Below are 18135 nucleotides of genomic sequence, written 5' to 3'. Positions count from 1 at the left end.
CCCCAACAATGATCCATCCCTTGGAGTGTTAGCTTTTAAGACAGCTGCTTCTAGGATATTCAAAATGCCTTTAAAAAATATTTCCTTGGGTTTGCCTCAGGACCAGAAAAATTCTACATTCTCGTTATCTGCAACTTGATTTTGTGATCCTGAAAACATTTTGCTATGGAAAATTAACATTATCCCCTAATAGAGATGCTGATAATTCTGGGCCAGGGATTTCCAAAATGAGAGAAGAAATCCCTCCAAGAAGGGATTTTAGGAGAGTACACACCTGGTATTCCTGATTTCTCTCCCGCTCCTCAATTGCTTGAAAGAGCTCTTCACATACATTTGGAATGATACCCTTGTTTGCGCCAAGCCCAACCATGGAATAGCTTTTTCCAGAGCCAGTTTGGCCATAGGCTAGGAGGGTGGCATTATAGCCTTGCCAAGTGCTGTCCAGAATTCCCCTGCCAAGATCATGGAAAACATCTTTCTGCAAAGAAGATCACAGGCACAGTGTTCAGCTCGGGCTTTTCACGATACTCTCAAAACATAAATATTCTGGTTTTGCTGAATTGCTTAATTAGTACCCTATGACCTACTTGAAATAAAATTCTGATGCTCTCTTAGAACCAATAAAATAAAGCTGGAAACCAAAAATGAGATTTGGCCATTTGGAAAACACTGATGATCGTGAATCTTCAACTAGCTGGTGTCCATCAATAGCAAATCTGTGCTTCTCACAGCCTTGCCAAAACCTAGCCTTGCTAGGTCATTAAAATTCAGCAATCAGACAAAAATTTCAAGGTGTCAGAGACTAGTCAAAGTGTCTCCTACTTTCTCTTTGTTCTTGACTCCAAACAATAACATCACAAAATCCCTGCACTGATTTTAGTCCTCTGCTGCTGAGCTCTTTTGTGTGTGTGTGTGTGTGTGGCCACAAGACCCAGTGGTTTTGGAGCATTTCTACAACACACATACATACATGGACACACACTCCCTTTTTAAGTGGGAGACACAGATGCCTGTGCCCACAACTGCTTGAAAGAGAAGATGTGGTCTGGCTCCTTCGTTATCTGGGCCATGACCACAGCCAGCAATATTCTCTTATTTGAGGCTGTTTCAAAGAGTACATTCTTCTCTGATCTCTAACATCAATAAAATAATAAGTAAGCTTGGAGTGCCTGGGAGGCTCAGTTGGTTGAGCATCTGACTCTTGTTGTCAGCTGGGGTTATGATCCCAAGTCATGGGATCAAACCCCGTGTCCGGCTCTGTGCTGAGTGTGGGGCCTGTTTGGGATTCTCTCTCTTCCTCTGCCCCTACCCAGCTAATGCACACATGGATGTGCACTCTCTCTCTCTCAAACAAACAAACAAAAAAATAGTAAGCTTTACATGATCCCTCCATTTGCAGTAGGTACATTTGTATAATTTATATAATTTTTACGTCTGGGAAAGATGCACATACCAACATAGTATGATTTATATGTGGACAATAGACAGGAACCGATTTTCTCATACTGTTCATTTCTCATAAGAAAGGAATACAAATTATTACACTACAACGTTTAGGGGAGCTTCAGGCCTAAGATGTAGAATTTGGCCAGTGGTTTCTGAAATCATCGTAATTATACTTTTCCCAGAGAAATGTGTTCTTACAAAGGGTATCTACTCTATACCTTAAGAGCGATTAGCTAAACCTAAGGAGCACCTACTAGGCTTAGTAAAGTAACTAGTTTTGGAGTTAGAATTACATTTCTAATTTCTTCCTACCCACCATCCTATCATCAAATATATGAAGCATTGTCCTACACTACGGTGTGTGAAACAGTAATTCTGCGATCTCATAACAGGTGGTCAAAAAAGCTCGATGGTGGTCCTCATCCCCAAGTGAATTCTTTACAGTACAATTCCTGCAGTCTTTTAAAACTCTTTCCAAAAATCGAGATGTAATTGATATATAACATTATATTAGGTTCAGGTGAACAACATGATATTTGTACATATTGTGAACTGAATACCAGAATTAGTCTTCTTGATAATAGCCATTCTACCTGGTGTGAGGAGATGTCTCGCCGTGGTTTTGATTTGCATTTCTTGATGATGAGTGACATTAAGCATCTTTTCTTGTACCTGTTGGCTATTTGCATATCTTCTTTGGAGAAACTGTCTATTCATTTCCTCTGCCCATTTTTTAATTGGGTTGGTTGTTGTTGTTGTTGTTGTTATTTGCTATTGACTTGTATAAGTTCTTTATCTATTTTGGATATGAACCAGATATATGATGTGCAAATATTTTCTTCCATTTTGTATGTTGCCCTTTCATTTTGCTGATGATTTCCTTATGTACAGAAGCCTTTTTGGTCTGACATAGTCCCACTTACTTACTTTTGTTTTTGTTATTAAATCCAAAACATCATTTCCAAGACTGATATGTAGAAGCTTACCACCTATGTTGCCTTTGAGAAGTTTTATGGGTTTTGCCCTTATGTTCAAGTTTTTACTACATTTCAAGTTAATTTTTGTGAATGGTGTGATGTGGGGGTCCAGTTTCATTCTTTTGCATGTGACTGTCCAGTTTTCCCAAAACCATTTATTGAAAACACTGTCCTTTCCCCCGTCGTCTATGTTTGGCTCCTTTGTCATAGATTAATTGACTATATACACATGGGTTTATTTCTGGGCTCTCTGTTCCATTCCACTGATCTATGTGTGGTTTTATGCCAGTGCCATATTGTTTTGATTGCCATAGCTCTGTAATATAGTTTGAATCAGGGAGTGTAATGCCTCCTGCTTTGTCCTTCTTTCTCAAGGCTGCTCTATTTGGAGATTTTGTGGTTTCAAACATATTTTAGGATTGTTTATTCTATTTCTGTGAAAAATGCCACTGGAATTTTGATGAGGATTGCATTGAATCTGTAGATTGCTATGTATAGTGTGGAAATTTAACAATATTAATTCTTTCAAGCCATGAGCACAGAATATCTTTTCATTTATTTGTGTCTTCTTCAATTTCTTTCATCAGTGTCATCATTTTATGTACAGGTACATATTATGTACAGGTCTTTTACCTCCTTTGTTAAATGTATTACTTGGTATCTTATTGTTTTTGGAAAAAACTCAAAACAGAATTGACACACATTATATTCATCCATTTAAAATATGCCATTTTAGGGGCACGTGGGTGGCTCAGTTGGTTAAGCATCCAACTCTTGATTTCAGCTCACATCATGATCTCATGGTTCATGAGTTCTAACCCTGCATCAGGTTGTGTGCTGATAGTATAGAGCTTGCTTGGGATTCCCTCTCTTCCCTCTCTTTCTATCAATTTTTTTTTATCTTTTCAAAGAAGCAGCTCTTAGTTTCATAGATATTTTCTATTTTATAAGGATCTATTTCATTTATTTTGGCTCTGATCTTTATTATTTTCTCCCTTCTACTAAATTTGGCTTTTGTTTTTTCTATTTATAATTCCTTTAGGAGTAAGGTTAGGTTGTTGAAGATTTTTCTTGTCTCTTGAGGCAGGCCTCTGTCACTATTACAATAATAAACTTCCCTCTTTTAAAAAAATTTTTTTAAATGTTTTATTTTTTGAGAGAGAGACAGAGCATGAGCAGGGGAGGGGCAGAGAGAGAAAAGAGATACAGAATCCAGAGCAGGATCCAAGCACTCAGCTATCAGCACAGAGCCTGATGTGGGGCTTGAACCCATGAGCACGAGATAATGACCTGAGCCAAAGTCAGACGCTCAACCCACTGAGCCACCCAGGTGCCCCTAAGTTTTTTTTTTTTTTTAATGTTTATTGATTTGAGAGAGCACGCGCGCGCGCGCACACACACACACACACACACACACACACACACACACACATGGGGGAGGGGCATAGAGGGAGACACAGAATCTGAAACAGGCTCCAGACTCCTAGATGTAAGCACAGAGCCCGATGCGGGACTCGAGCCCACAAACCATGAGATCATAACCTAAGCTGAAGTCTGATGCTCAACTGACTGAGCCACCCAGGTGCCCCTAAATTCCTCTTAGAACTGCTTTTGCTGCATCCCAAAGATTTTGAACCATTGTGTTTCCATTTTGGTTTCTTACCATGTATTTTTTAATTGCCTCTTTGCTGTCCTTTGTTTTGACCCATTGGTTGTTTAGTGTCCACATGTTGGTGTTTTCTCCAGTTTTATTCTTGTAATTGATTTCTAGTTTCGTACCCTTGTGGTGAGAAAAGATGCTTGATGTGATTTCAAACTCCTTAAGTTTATTGATGTTTGTTTTGTGGCCTAACATGCACTCTACCCTGGGGAAGGTTCCATGTACACCCAAAAAGAATTTGTATTCTGCTGTTCTTGGATGGGATGTTCTGTATGCATCTGTGAGATTCATCTGATCGCATGTGTCACTCAAAGCCACTGTTTCCTTGTTGATTTCTGTCTGGATGACCTATCCACTGACATAAGTGGGATGTTAAAGTCCCCTCTTATTTTTGTATTCCTGTCAATTTCTTCCTTTATGTCTGTTAATATTGTCTTTATATATTTAGGTGCGCCTATGTTGGGTGCAGACAGATTTACAACTGTTATAGCCTCTTGTTGGATTGTTTGTTTTATCATTATAGAATGACTTTCTTTGTCTCTTCTTAGAGTATTTGTTTTAAAGTCTATTTTGTCTGATATAAATATTGTTACTTTGACTTTTTTTTTTCCCACTTCCATTTGCATGGCATATTTTTTCCATCTTTTTGTTTTCAGTCTCTTTGTGTCCTTGGGCCTAAAGTGGAGTCTCTTGTAGGCAATATATACATGGGTCTTGTTTTTTCACCCAGTCATCCTATGTCTTTTGATTGGAACATTTAGTCCATTTACATTTAAAGTAATTATTTTTTTTAATGCTTATTTATTTATTTTGAGAGAGAGAATGAGTACACAAGTGGGGGAGGAACAGAGGGAGAGGGAGAGACAAAATCCCAAGCAGTCTCCAGTCACTGCGGAGCCTGACACAGGGCTTGAACTCACGAACTATGAGATCATGACCTGAGTCAAAAATCAAGCGCGGGTTGGGGAGGGGCAGAGAGAGAGGGAGACACAGAATCAGAAGCAGGCTCCAGGCTCTGAGCTGTCAGCACAGAGCCCAATGCGGGGCCCGAGCTCACAAACCATGAGATCAAGACCTGAGCCGAAGTCAGTCGCTCAACCGATGCCCCAGCCACTTTTGTTTTTTAACTTTTATACGGGCCTTACAAGTAATTGATCTACTACCTTTATTATACATTTGCTTTTACCACTGAAAATTTTCCTTTCATAATTTTCTTACTTCTATATATGGCCTTTTCTTTTCCACTTAAAGAAGTCTTCTTAACATTTCTTATAAGGCTGGTTAAGTGCTGATGAACTTTTTTAATTTTTAATTTTTGCCTGGAAAACTATCTCTTCTTCAGTTCTAAATGATAATCTTCCCAGGTAGAGTACTCTTGGTTGTAGGGTTTTTTTTTTCTTTCTGCACTTTCCTTTCTGCCACTCACTTCTGTCCTGCCAAGTTTCTGCTGAAAAATCAGCTGATAGGCTTATGGGGGTTTCCCTTGTATATAACCATTTGCTTTTCTCTTGCTGTTCTTTAGATTCTTTATCATTAATTTTTGACATTTTAATTATTGTCCTGGTGTGGACTTTCTGGGGTTCATCTTTGTTATGTGGAAGTATGTTCCATCTATCCCTAATTTCTTGAGGGTTTTTATTAAGAATGGATGCTGTATTTTACCAAATGCTTTCTCTGCATCTGTTGAGAGGATCGTATAGTTCTTATCCTTTCCTTTATTAATGTAGTGTATCATGTTGATTAATTTGCAAATATTGAGCCAACCTGCAGCCCAGGAATAAATCCCTCTTGATTATGGTGAATAATTATTTTAATGTACTGTTGGATTCAATTTGCTGGTATCTTGTTGGGAATTTTGACATTTATGTTCATCAGGGATATTGGTTTCTAATTTTCCTTTTTAGTGGGGTCTTTGTCTGGTTTTGGAATCAAGGTAATGCTGGCCTCATAAAATGAGTTTGGAAGTTTTCCTTCCATTTCTATTTTTTGGAACAGTTTCAGAAGAATAGGTATTAACTTTCCTTTAAATGTCTGGTAGAAATGGAAGCCATCTGGCCCTGGACTTTTGTTTGTTGGGTATTTTTGATTACTGTTTCAATTTCTTTGCTGGTTATGGGTCTGTTCAAATTTTCTATTTCTTCCTGTTTCAGTTTGGTAGTTTATCTGTTTCTAGTAATTTATCCATCTCTTCCAGATTGCCCAATTTGTTGGCATATAATTTTTCATAATATTCTCTTATAATTATTTGTATTTCTGAGGTGTTCTGATCTCTCCCCTTTCATTTGTAATTTTATTTATTTGGGTTCTTTCTTTTTTCTTTTTGATAGTCTTACTAGAGGTTTATCAATCTTATTAATTCTTTTAAAGAACCAGCTCTTAGTTTTGTAGATCTGTTCTACTACTGGATGTTTTTTGTTTCTATGTTATTTACTCCTGCTCTAGTCTTTATTATTTCCCTTCTTCTCCTGGCTTCAGGCTTTATTTTCTGTTCCTTTTCTAGCTCCCTTAGGTGTAAGGTTAGGTTGTGTATTTGAGATCGTTCTTGCTTCTTGAGGTAGACCTGTATTGCAATATACTTCCCTCTTAGGAATGCCTTTGCTGTATCCCAAAGGTCATGGACTGTCATGTTTTCATTTTCATTTTCTTTCATGTATTTTTTTATTTCTTCTTTTAATTTCCTGGCAAATCCATTCATTTTTTAGTAGGATGTTCTCTTTTTTTTATTGTTTGTTTGTTTGTTTATTCATTCATTCATTCCTTTAGAGAGTGGGGGAGGGGTATAGAATAAGAAAGAGAGCAAATCTTGAGCAGGCTCCACACTGTCAGCACAGAGCGTGACATTGGGCTCAATCTCATGAATGGTGAGATCATGACCTGAACCGAAATCAAGAGTAAGATGCTTAACTAACTGAGCCACCCAGGTGCCCCAATTTAGTAGGATGTTCTTTAACCTTCATGTATTTTTGTTCTTTCCAAGTTTTTTTCTTGTGGTTGACTTCAAGTTTTATAGTGTTTTGGTCTGAAAATATGCATGGTATGATCTCAGTCTTTTTGTCCTTGTTGAGGGTTGGTTTGTGACCCAGTATGTGATCTGTTCTGGAGAATCTTCTGTGTACACTCGAAAAGAATGTATATTCTGCTGCTTTAGGTTGGAATGTTCTGAATATATCTGTTAAGTCCATCTGGTACAGTGTGTCATTCAAAGCCATTGTTTCCTTGTTGATTTTCTGCTCAGATGATCTGCCCATTGTTGTAAGTGGGATGTTAAAGTCCCCTACTATTATTATATTATTATCAATGAGTTTCTTTATGTTTGTTAGTAATTGATTTATATATTTGGGGGCACAAATATGCCCACGTTGGGGGTGTAAATATTTACAATTGTAAGATCTTCTTGTTGGATAGACCCCTTTATTGTGAGATAGGGCCTTTATTTCTTGTTACTGTCTTTTTAAAAAAAATCTAGTTTGGCTTTCTTTTGGCATCCATTAGCAAGACAGATCGTTCTCCATCCCCTCACTTTCAGTTTGCTAATGTCTTTGGGTCTAAAATGAGTCTCCTGTAGGCAGCACATAGATGGGTCTTGACACCCTATGTCTTTTGACTGGAGCATTTTGTCCATTTACATTCAGGGTGATTATTGAAAGATATGAGTTTAGTGCCATTGTGTTACCTATAAAGCTGGTGTTTCTAGTGATGTTCTCTACTTATTTCTAGTCTTTGTTGTTTTTGGCCTTTACCTCACCCCCCAACTCAGAGAGTCCCCCTTAATATTTCTTGCAGGGCTGGTTTAGTGGTTATGAACTCCATTAGTTTTTATTTGGCTGAGAGACTGTTTATCTCTCCTTTTATTCTGAATGACAGCCTTGCTGGATACTGTATTCTTGACTGCATATTTTTCCCTTTCAGCACATTGAATATATCCTGCCATTCCCTTCTGGCCTGTCAAGTTTCTGTGGACAGATCTGCTGCGAACCTGATCTGTCTTCCTTTGTAGGTTAAGGACTTTTTTCCCTCTTGATGCTTTCAGGATTCTTTCCTTGTCTGTGTATTTTGTAAAATTGACTATGATATGCCTTGGTGTTGGCTGGATTTTGTTGAATTTAATGGGAGTTATCTGTGCTTTGTGGATTTTGATGTCGTTGTCCTTCCTCAGGTTAGGGAAGTTTTCAGCTATGATTTACTCACATAAACCTTCTGCCCCTTTTTCTCTCTCTTCATCTTCTTGGACTCCTATGATTCAAATGTTATTCTGTTTTAATAAGTCACTGAGTGCCCATTGTGATCCATTACCTTTGTTTCCCGCTTCTTTTTAGCTTCATTATTTTCCATAATTTTATCGTCTGTATCACTAATTTGTTCCTCTGCTTCATCCATCCTCGCTGTTATGGTATCCATTCGGGTTTGCATCTTGGTTATAGCATTTTTAATTTCAGCCTGACAAGATTTTAGGTCTTTTATCTCTAAAGGATTCTGTAATGTCTTCTACACTTTTTCTCAAGCCCAGCTAGAATCCTTATAATTGTTGTTCTAAATTCTAGTTCAGACATCTTACTTATATCTGTATTAATTAAATTGCTGGCTTTCATTTTGGAGAGAAAAAAGAAAAAGAAAAAAATAATAAAATAAAATTTAAATTAAAAAAATTTTTTTAAATAATAAAGGAAGATAGGTCGTAGGTGTGTTTTGGGCTGCATGGTAAGAGAAACTTGACAGAAAAAATAAAACAAAGATAAAAAAATTTTTTGGAAAAATTTGCTTTCTGTATCCAAGAAAAAACAAAACCAGAAGCAAAAACAAAAAAAATCCCAAAGGAAGCTAGATCCTGTTTCCTCTAGAGTTGAAGCTTTGCAGCAGTCTACAGTCGGTAGACTTAGGGTGTGGAAGGGGTTTGTGCTGGTCTTCTGTGCGGTTGGTTGGGGGGCTGCTGCTCTGATTCTCAGGTCAACTTGCCCTAGTGGAGATGTGTTTGGAGGGTGCAGGGGGTAGGGCTAGGTGAAATGGCTCCATTCTCCATTTGGTGGCGCTGTTTAGCTCACTGGGGTGGATCTGTGTGAGTGAGCTAGGAGTGAAAATGGCTTCACTCTGGTATCTAGTCTCCAGACTGGGAAGTTCACACCCTTGTAGACATGCACGATCCATCACCCCACCTGTGTCTCCCACTTCCATCAGCTCCCTGCCTTCCCCTTCTCTGTGTCCTAGCTGTCCATCTACCAGATGGTGCCTCCCTCCAAAGTTTTATCTCAGGCATGGCTATATTTCAAAACCCCACACTTCAGAGACACCCCCCCCCCCCGCCTCTACTTGGGCCCATGCTGATCCTCTAGGGGTGGGTCTTGCCATACCATGGTGCGTACCACCTTGTCCCAGGAAATAGTCGCGTGACCGCACAGTGACAGTGGCTCAGAGTTTATGGTTAGGTGCCAGGTTTGCTGCCCTTAGCTGGAGTCTTTGTATACTGGTGAATGGGGCAGCTTGATTGTGCCCACCTGGTCTTGCCTATGGAGAGGCCCTATGGCCTCTGCCAAATGCACACCAAGCAGTGGAACTGCTTCTCCCTGGGTGACCCAGGGGATCATCAGATGATGCTGCCCACTCCCCTGTCTCTGCCCTGCTACCTCTCTGGAGTACTGCCAAGCACTGACCTCTGAAACTTCAGACTCTGTGTTCCACTGTTTATAGAAAACTGGTGGTATAGAAACCCTCTCCTTTTACCCCACCAGTGGTTTTGGGGGAGTTTTCTTATGGAATTCCCTGTGCCTGTTTTCATTCATTCTTTTTTTTTTTTTTCTTCACTCTTAACTCAGCTGTCTGTGATCAGGGATCCTTACCCCTGCAGCACCCACCGGCTCTTTTCTCCCACAAATCAACTCTCCACAGTTCCTACGTTTTTTTTTTTGTTTGTAGACTTTTGTACTTTTTGTTTGTACCTTGTTTGTTTGCACCTTTTTTGTTTGTACTTTTTTTCTGTTTGTAGATGTGCAACCTTGTTCTCTAAGACTTCTGATCGATTTCTTGGGTGTTTAGAACGATTTGATATTTATCTAGCTGATCGGGGGAGGAAGCAAGTTTAGGGTCACCCTAATCCTCCGCCATCTTTACCCTCTCTTCAGGGAAGTTTGATTTCCAGGAAGTTCTCTCCTATTTTAAGTTTACTGAGAGTTTTAATTCTGATTGGGTGTTGAATTTTGTCAAATGCTTTTTCTGCATCTGACCATATATTCCCCTCCCGTATTGTGTTCTTATGATGAATTACCTTGCTATTCAAATGTTAAGCCAGTCTTAAATTACCAGGAAAAGTCCCACATGATTGATTTTATATATAGATACACCCTTTGTACCTTTTGCACTATATATATATATATATATATATATATATATATATATATATATATATTATATATATATAATTTTTTAAATCTTTTGTTGGATTCTATTCACTGAAATTTTGTGAATTTTTGTGTCTGTCTTCATGATAGACATTGCAGTGTTTTTGTAATCTTTGGCTGTTTTTGGTGTAATATTGTCTTCAAAAAATGAATGTTCCATCTTCTGTCAGCTCTAAGATTTTTTTTTAAAGATTTCTCATTATTTCTTCCTTTGGTAGAATTCACAGGAAAGGCATCTTGGCCTAGAATTTTCTTTGTTAGAAGGTTTTAACCATAAATTCAATTTCTTGAGGGCTATTTGAATTATCTGTTTTTGTGTGACCTTTGGTGGCTTGTATCATTTCATCTAACTTGTTGAATGTATTAGCAATACGTTTTTCACAGTAGTCCCATTTTTTAAATATCTGTAAGATTTGTTGTGATGACTCTCTTTCATTTCTCATCTTGGTACTGTTATGTTTTTTTTTTTTTAACCAATTGGGATAGAGGTTCAATTTTATTCATCTTTTTAAAAAAATTTTTTTTTAACGTTTATTTATTTTTGAGACAGACAGAGCATGAATGGGGGAGGGTCAGAGAGAGAGGAAGACACAGAATCTGAAACAGGCTCCAGGCTCTGAGCCATCAGCACAGAGCCCGACGCAGGGCTTGAACTCACGAACCGCGAGATCATGACCTGAGCCGAGGTTAAGCGACTGAGCCACCCAGGTGTCCCTTATTCATCTTTTGAAAGAATTAGCTTTGACAAAGTTCATAGACTTTTCCTATTATTTTAATGTTTTGCATTAATTACTGTGTTTATCCTTATTTCTTCCTCTGCTTGCTTTGTGTTTAATTTGCTCTTCTTTTTCTAAATTCTTAGGTGGAAGACTCAAGATTGTGCTTCTCTAATAACTTAATGCTATAAAATTTTTCTAAGCCCTGTGGTAGCTGTGTTCCACAAACTTTGATAAATTTTTAAATTTTTATTCAGTTTTTAAAATGTTTATTTATTTTTGAGAAAGAGAGACACAGAGTGCGAGTGGGGAGGGGCAGAGAGAGAGGGGGACACAGAATCCAAAGTGAGCTCCGGGTTCTGAGCTGTCAGCACAGAGCCCCATTGCGGGGCTTGAACTCACAAATGGTAAGACCAGACCTGAGCCAAAGTCGGACACTCAACCGACTGAGCCACCCAGGCACCCCTTAAATTTTTATTCAAAGTATTTACTAATTTGTGGTTTATTCCTTGATCTATTAATTATTTAAATTTTTTTTAATGTTTGTTTTTGAGGGAGAGCATGTGAGCAGGGAAGGGCGGAGAAAGAGAGAATCCCAAGCAGGCTCCATGCTGTCAGCACAGAACCCGATGTGGGGCTCAAATTCATGGACTGTGAGATGATGACCTGAGCCTAAAATCAATAGTGGGACGCTTAACCAACTGAGCCACCCAGGCACCCCATAATGGAATGTCTTCTTAATGAATTATCATTATAGAATGTTTCTTGTTCGAAGTCTACTTTATGTGATAGAGTAGTTTTCTCTGTAGTTTTCTTTTCATAGTGTTTACATGGTAGTATCTATTTTTAAGTTGGGTTTCGACAGACAGATGTAGTTGGATCTCGTTTTTCCTATCAAATCTGATCATCTGACTTTTAGTTGGCATGTTTATTTACATTTGGTGTAATAACTAATATGGCTGGCATTAAGTCTACCGTCTTGCTATTTGTATTCTACTTATCCCATCTCCTTTTAACTTTTCCCCACTTTTCCTGCCCTGTTTTGAATGCTTCATGATCCCATTTCCCCACAACTGACTGATTAGTTGTAATTCCGTTTGATTTTTTTTATTGATTTTTACTGATTTATCTAGGATGGTGGTTCTCAAAGTGCATTTGAGGGGCCATGAGGCCCTTTCAGTGAGTTTGTGAAGTCAGAGCTACTTGATAGAGGCTATTTTTAGGAGCGGTTTAATAAATCTGCAAGCTTTCAGCTGTCTTTGAAAGACAACTAGGCAGACAAGAATGGAGAGAAAAGTTTTGGGGGAAATAAACAGAGTCTCAGTGACCTGTGGGGCAAGGGCGATCGGAATCACAGAAGGAATAAGGTGGGCGGCAGGGGGGCAAAAGAGATTTGAAAAAATGAGAGTTGAAAGTGTTCCAAATTTGATGGAAACTATACACACCCAGATCCAAGAAACTTAATGAGCTTTGTCCAGATTGAAATGACCACCTCTCCATTGTACCCCATCATAACCCATATTCCTATCACAGAACCTGTAACATTTTTTAATGCACCGTAAGTCTCCCCATACCAAGTTGTGGGCAACTTTATTATGGAATAATGCAAAGCGCACGATAAATACTTGATAAAACAAGTGTTCTTAAATGCTGAGTGCATGACAAATTTTGCTTATTTTATCTCAGGCAAAATATAACTGATGCTTCTTTTTCAAAATATGTCAATATGTCGGGAAATCAATTGATTTGAGTGCCTAAAAATTATTTAGACAATAGCTGCACTTTTGGACCCCATGTTTAGCATGAAAAAGGAATTAATTTAAAATCAACTCTCAAATGGAAGTATATATCGTACCATGCTTGTATTACAAAATTGTACTGTCCTATTAACATTTTATTTAAAAACAAACAAACTTCCTTTGAAGTTGTGTTTTAAAGCAATTTACCTGGCTTGCAAATTTACTGCTAGGATCAGTTGAAATAAACACACCATCTTTATCCTTTTGAAATCCATCGTGAGACCAATAGGCCAGGTCAAAAGTAAACGTCTTCCTATGTTCTGGATTCTTAGGGTCTTGTATGGTTGTGGTGGTTCTGGAATGCATGGAAATCACACATTTGCTCCCAGAATTCTTCTCTCTCTACAGTCAAATTACAAATTCGGTCAATCATTGTAGTATTTCTTTGTCTTCCAAGCTGTTTTGCAAGTCTTTATACACACGTTGTAAAAAATTAAGGCAGGAACTTACCATCGATTCATTTTGTTCTCTGTGTGTGTGTTTTAACATTGGTGAAGTGTTTTGTTATAAATGCCATTTGAACTTGTGTATTTAAATAAGTGCCAGTTCACAATCCTAATTTTGAGAAAGGGGTTGTTCTCGGTGTTATTCTTAGCAGCCGTTATGACAAACAGTGACTCTTTCACTCAGAATTTTTGAGTCTTATCTCTAGTCATGTTAATTTTCTGAGAGTAGCCTAACACCCAACTATACTAATGGCGATAACGATAGCAACAGAGAGCTTCTTCCCTGTTTCACGCCCCAGTGAGACTGGTGAAAATCATTAAAGAAAAAATGAAAATGGAAAAACAACCATTTCAAGACTCTGGTAATGGTCCTAAGGGCAAACAGCCAATGACAAAACATCTATTCAAAGGAATTGTATCAAAATTGTTAAGGTGGAGTCTGGTGTGTGAAGCGAGACCATGCCTTCTTCCCCCTGCCCGCTGAGCCAGGTGGAGACTCCGCTCCAGACTGCTGGAGCCCCGGCCACAAGGCTCCCTCCTCCCCCCAGATTCCAGTCGCAGGGCTTTCTTCCCGGCAGGAGCAGGATATCAGCATTTCACGTCCTGCCCCCATCTGCCTGTTGCGGAGGCTAAGTGCGGGGAGGGTCTTGGTGAGAGGTGGGATGCCTTCTTGCACCCAGTGCCCACGCATGCAGGGAGGCTCCACTTTGTTATGTCATGCTGAGAATACAAGGGTGCTGGCTGTCCTTGCCTCGGCCCGAGGTGGTGATCCCATGCCAGGGGGGGGGATCAGCTGAGGATCTCAGACTGCTGTCCCACATTCCTCACGTGCTGGGGCTTCCAAAACGGAAGCTGCTTGTTCCCACCTCCAGACCCAGAGCCCAGCCTTAGACACGCTGCCTAGGGGGGATAGCAACTCCCCTCTTCTCAAAGGTGGCTTGATTTCCTCTCTTACAGAAGTGGGCCCTAATGGCACACTCAGAACAGAAGAGGGTGTGGTGAAAGGCGATCAGGAGGAGGTCTGTTTTGATAATGGTTAAATTATAGGCCTTCTAGTTTGCAGAGGTGGTGGGGGTGCAGGGGGTGCTGGGGAGTAAGACAGCTGGGATGAACCCACCTGGAGTCATGAAAAATATGTCACTGATCCCAGAAACGGTTCCTTTTAAAGGAATCGGAGAATCCAAAGTCACGAATATTTACTATGTGTTTTTTTGTACTTCTAGCTCTTATTTTTGGGTCTTTGGTCCATTTTGTGTTAATTTTCGTACATGGTGTGAGGTAAGGGTCCAAGTTCTTTTTTTTTTTTTTTTCTTAAATGTTTATTTTTGAGAGAGACAGAGCGTGAACAGGGAAGGAGCAGAGAGATAGGGAGACCGAATCCTAAGCAGGCTCTAGGCTCGGAGCTGTCAGCACAGAGCCTGACGCGGGGCTTGAACTCACAAACCGCAAGATCATGACCTAAGCTGAAGTCGGATGCTCAACCGACTGAGCCACCCAGGCACCCCCAAGTTCGTTTTTTGCATGTAGCTACCAAGTTTTTCCAGGACCGCTTGGCAGCCTTGTTGAAAATCAGTTGGCCGTGAAGGCCTGGGAAGATTTGTTTCTACACGTTAACCTGCAGGTCTGTCATCATGCCAGTATCACACTGCCTCGGTCACTGCTCTCTCTCTCCCTAAAGCCGTCTAATTACATATCTGCCTGGCTGCTAAAATATTTTCTGTGACACAGATGAATGCTAAGGGACGGGAAACAATGGACACACACTGAAAACGCGCAGGACAATACTGAACACTGATGGGACAAGAGAGGAAAAGCATGGGGTTGTACAAGGTCCAAGCAGGAAAACAAGACCTCCTGTAAGGTCTCCGTCACGTTCGTCGTCTGCCGCTGCGGACCAGTTATTACCGTCCGGTACGCCCTTTGTGTGTTTGCTCCCTCTAGCATACCCTTGTCCAAATCTTGTTCTTTGGGTCATCCTGAATGCTTCTATCTCCAGGAGTTTTCACTAGACCCAATCTGTCTCTGGGGGCCCACATTGCTTGCCTCACCATGGCGATACAAACTAGTACCATTTACTCACACACAGGACTGCACGCTTTAGTGGTGTTTGATCCAGAGCAGCCAAAAGTGTGCCGAATGGGCCAACTGTTCAGAATTCTCTTAAAACCTAACTACTGCACTGATAATCAGCATGCAGGGTCCCAGAACAAGTATAATCTGTATCTTAGTGTTGTAGCAACACAGTTGAATGACCAGTGGTAGTTACATAAACACGTGTATGCGTAAATGCACTTAAAATCTACAGAATTCATCCCGAACCGGCAACTTATTTGCTTATGATCTGCTATTACTGAGGAGGGGAGAAGTACATTTACTAAAAACAACACGTCTACATTGACCAAACCGCACTGGTTTAAAAAATTATTAACTTGACAGTACGTACGTTTCTCTCATTCATTTTTTTATTGAGCTACTTGTGCAAAGGAATGAAATTAGGTGTTTACTAAATTATGTTCAGATCTTTAAATTACTCATTTAACAAGTTCATTTAAATATTCCATAAATGACAAGCAGCTTACACATTTGATCACTATCGTTAAAAAGTTAATAAAATGAGTCATAGTCAAAATTTCAACAAGGCGACGTAACATTCATCACTGACCTGACTGAAAGGCCGCACGCGCACCGCGACTGTCACACTGTCCGTACGTGGCATAGGCATCTTCACCGTTTTCCCGTCACTCATGTTATTTATTTGGTAGAAAAATAAGGTAGAAAGTGCGCTGCTTATGCTTCACACTAAAACATTAAAAGCTTAGCCAACAAAAGCAGTTTGTTTCTAGACAATCAATTATTCATGGTCCATTCGTTACACACTATCAATGACCTGTTATAAATTATTTTGCAACACTTACTTATTGATGAGTTTTACAGCCCACATCAAGTATCTCTGCTTCATTGCACGCAGCCATACTGCGGAGGACAGAGTCCTGTTCTTTTCCCTTTTCCCTTCCCCACTTCTACTCACACTCTTGGCCCATCCTCGATAGTCTGTGCCTGAGGTCCTATGAAAATGTGTCAGTTTTAAAACCTGAATGTTAAGGGATTTCTGTAATTTGATAGCAAGCTCCTTCACAGCAAGAGTATTATAAAAAAATTTGTTCAGACTCGTCATTCCGTCGACAGCAGGCACACATACAAGGTGTGCCGAACAGTCACGAAACGGACTTGTTTCACATTCCCCCTTCTCAAACCTTTCCAAGAAGTTGCTAGTGAGCAGTGAACCGGTCAATCTAACCTGGATGATTAGTCTCTGAATAATGAAGAGACCGTAAGGACAAACAGCCTTTACGCTTGCTGAACAAGGAATGCCAACGTTATATTTAACCAATGCATTACTTGGAAAATCACTCATTTGAGGTAGAATATACAAAATGTGTTAGACTACAAAACGCGGCAAAATTACATGCCCATAATTTGATTTCAACATAGTAATAACAAGCAAAAAAAAAAAAAAAAATACATTTTTTGATTAGAAATCTCAATCATAGAAGCAAAGTGCATAAATTATAAAATAGCAACTTTGAAAAAGAATCAACAGTTATTCAGTCATCCTCGTTTTAAGACTGGCCTAACACCATTAACTGCAGAGAAAGAAATGGGGCCAGTGCCTACTAGCATTAGAAAGTCATGATTAAAACAGAAATCCCCTCTCAAAAATCTAACAGACACAAACTACTGTGAAGTATACACTTTATTTAACATTCCAATAAGCCATATTTACATACTGTATAAATGTATGAAGTCTTAATATAAAATAGAAAAAACTGCCTGGACTAAAAGAATCACACTCCTTATGGAGTTACTTTGCTTATTGAAGAGCTTCTGTCTACAAAAATTTACAGTAATTTATACAAATCATTTTCTTCCAAATTAGATGATTTTTAATAATCCACACAATTCTGATGACTCTACAAATTGGTGTACATTAAAAACTTGAAAAAAAAATTACAGCATTTTTCTCCGTAAAACTTGCTTTGGAAAGGAAGACAGTTTCTTCTTGCTCCTTCCCAGACCTCTCGTCGGTACCGCAGTAGCTTTTCTAGGCTTGTTCTTTACATCGTCAACCGGGCTTCCCAAAGGAGAAATCAGCCTAATCTTCACTGGAGGAGGGGACCAGGGGTCGTCTTCTTTGTTTCTGAAAACCAAAAACAATTCAAGTGAGAATAAACACACTGTAATATAAACCAGAATCCACTTTCCCACTGTATTCGGAAAAAAGCCTCATGGAGCGGGTACCCTTTCCTGGTGCTCTGATTTTATAAGAGAAGCGAAGGAGCTTTACGCCATGAAGGTAACTGGAGGCAGAATAAAGGCCCACGTGAGCTGGATGGGCTGAGAGCCCGGCAGGCCCGTGAACGGGAGAGAAATGGCAACCCTCGAACCGCACAGTTCGCAATTCTGTGCATACTTCCATAATATGCAAGTGCCCCACATATGTCACAAAGCCAACTGATGCCTATAAATGGTGTTATTATCTACGGTCGAAAGACACATTAAGTCGTTTTTTAAAGTAAGATGAAATGGATTGCTTTATGCTTTTATGAAATTCAACCATGCCTAAGCACAAATAAACCCGGAGGAACTTCCCCACGAATGAAGTTTTACTGCCAAGTTTGTAATTATTTTTACTGTTACCTAC

General features: G+C 39.5%; 2 protein-coding genes across 5 annotated transcripts in view; both read right to left on the bottom strand.

Moving 5' to 3' along the window:
- The window catches only part of LOC131495794 (kinesin-like protein KIF28P), a 78931-nt gene extending 62750 nt beyond the window's left edge, over window positions 1–16181 (bottom strand). Inside the window, exons 1-3 of the mRNA XM_058700946.1 lie at window positions 16096–16181; window positions 13135–13329; window positions 275–478 (exon numbers count right to left, since the gene is read on the bottom strand). Coding sequence (XP_058556929.1) covers window positions 275–478; window positions 13135–13329; window positions 16096–16179 — 483 coding nt within the window. The 5' untranslated portion in view covers window positions 16180–16181. The remainder of the gene's footprint in view (window positions 1–274; window positions 479–13134; window positions 13330–16095) is intronic.
- A 988-nt stretch (window positions 16182–17169) lies between these two features.
- Window positions 17170–18135, bottom strand: part of AHCTF1 (AT-hook containing transcription factor 1) — a 79934-nt gene continuing 78968 nt past the window's right edge. For all 4 annotated transcript variants that reach the window (XM_058700942.1, XM_058700945.1, XM_058700944.1 and 1 more), the window contains one exon: window positions 17170–17631. In XM_058700942.1, the coding sequence (XP_058556925.1) occupies window positions 17442–17631 (190 nt within the window). In that variant the 3' untranslated portion in view covers window positions 17170–17441. The remainder of the gene's footprint in view (window positions 17632–18135) is intronic.

This window comes from Neofelis nebulosa, chromosome 15, assembly GCF_028018385.1.
Source record: "Neofelis nebulosa isolate mNeoNeb1 chromosome 15, mNeoNeb1.pri, whole genome shotgun sequence".
In the NCBI taxonomy this organism is placed as follows: Eukaryota; Metazoa; Chordata; class Mammalia; order Carnivora; family Felidae; genus Neofelis; species Neofelis nebulosa.
This window is presented reverse-complemented; position numbering and strand designations above follow the sequence as displayed.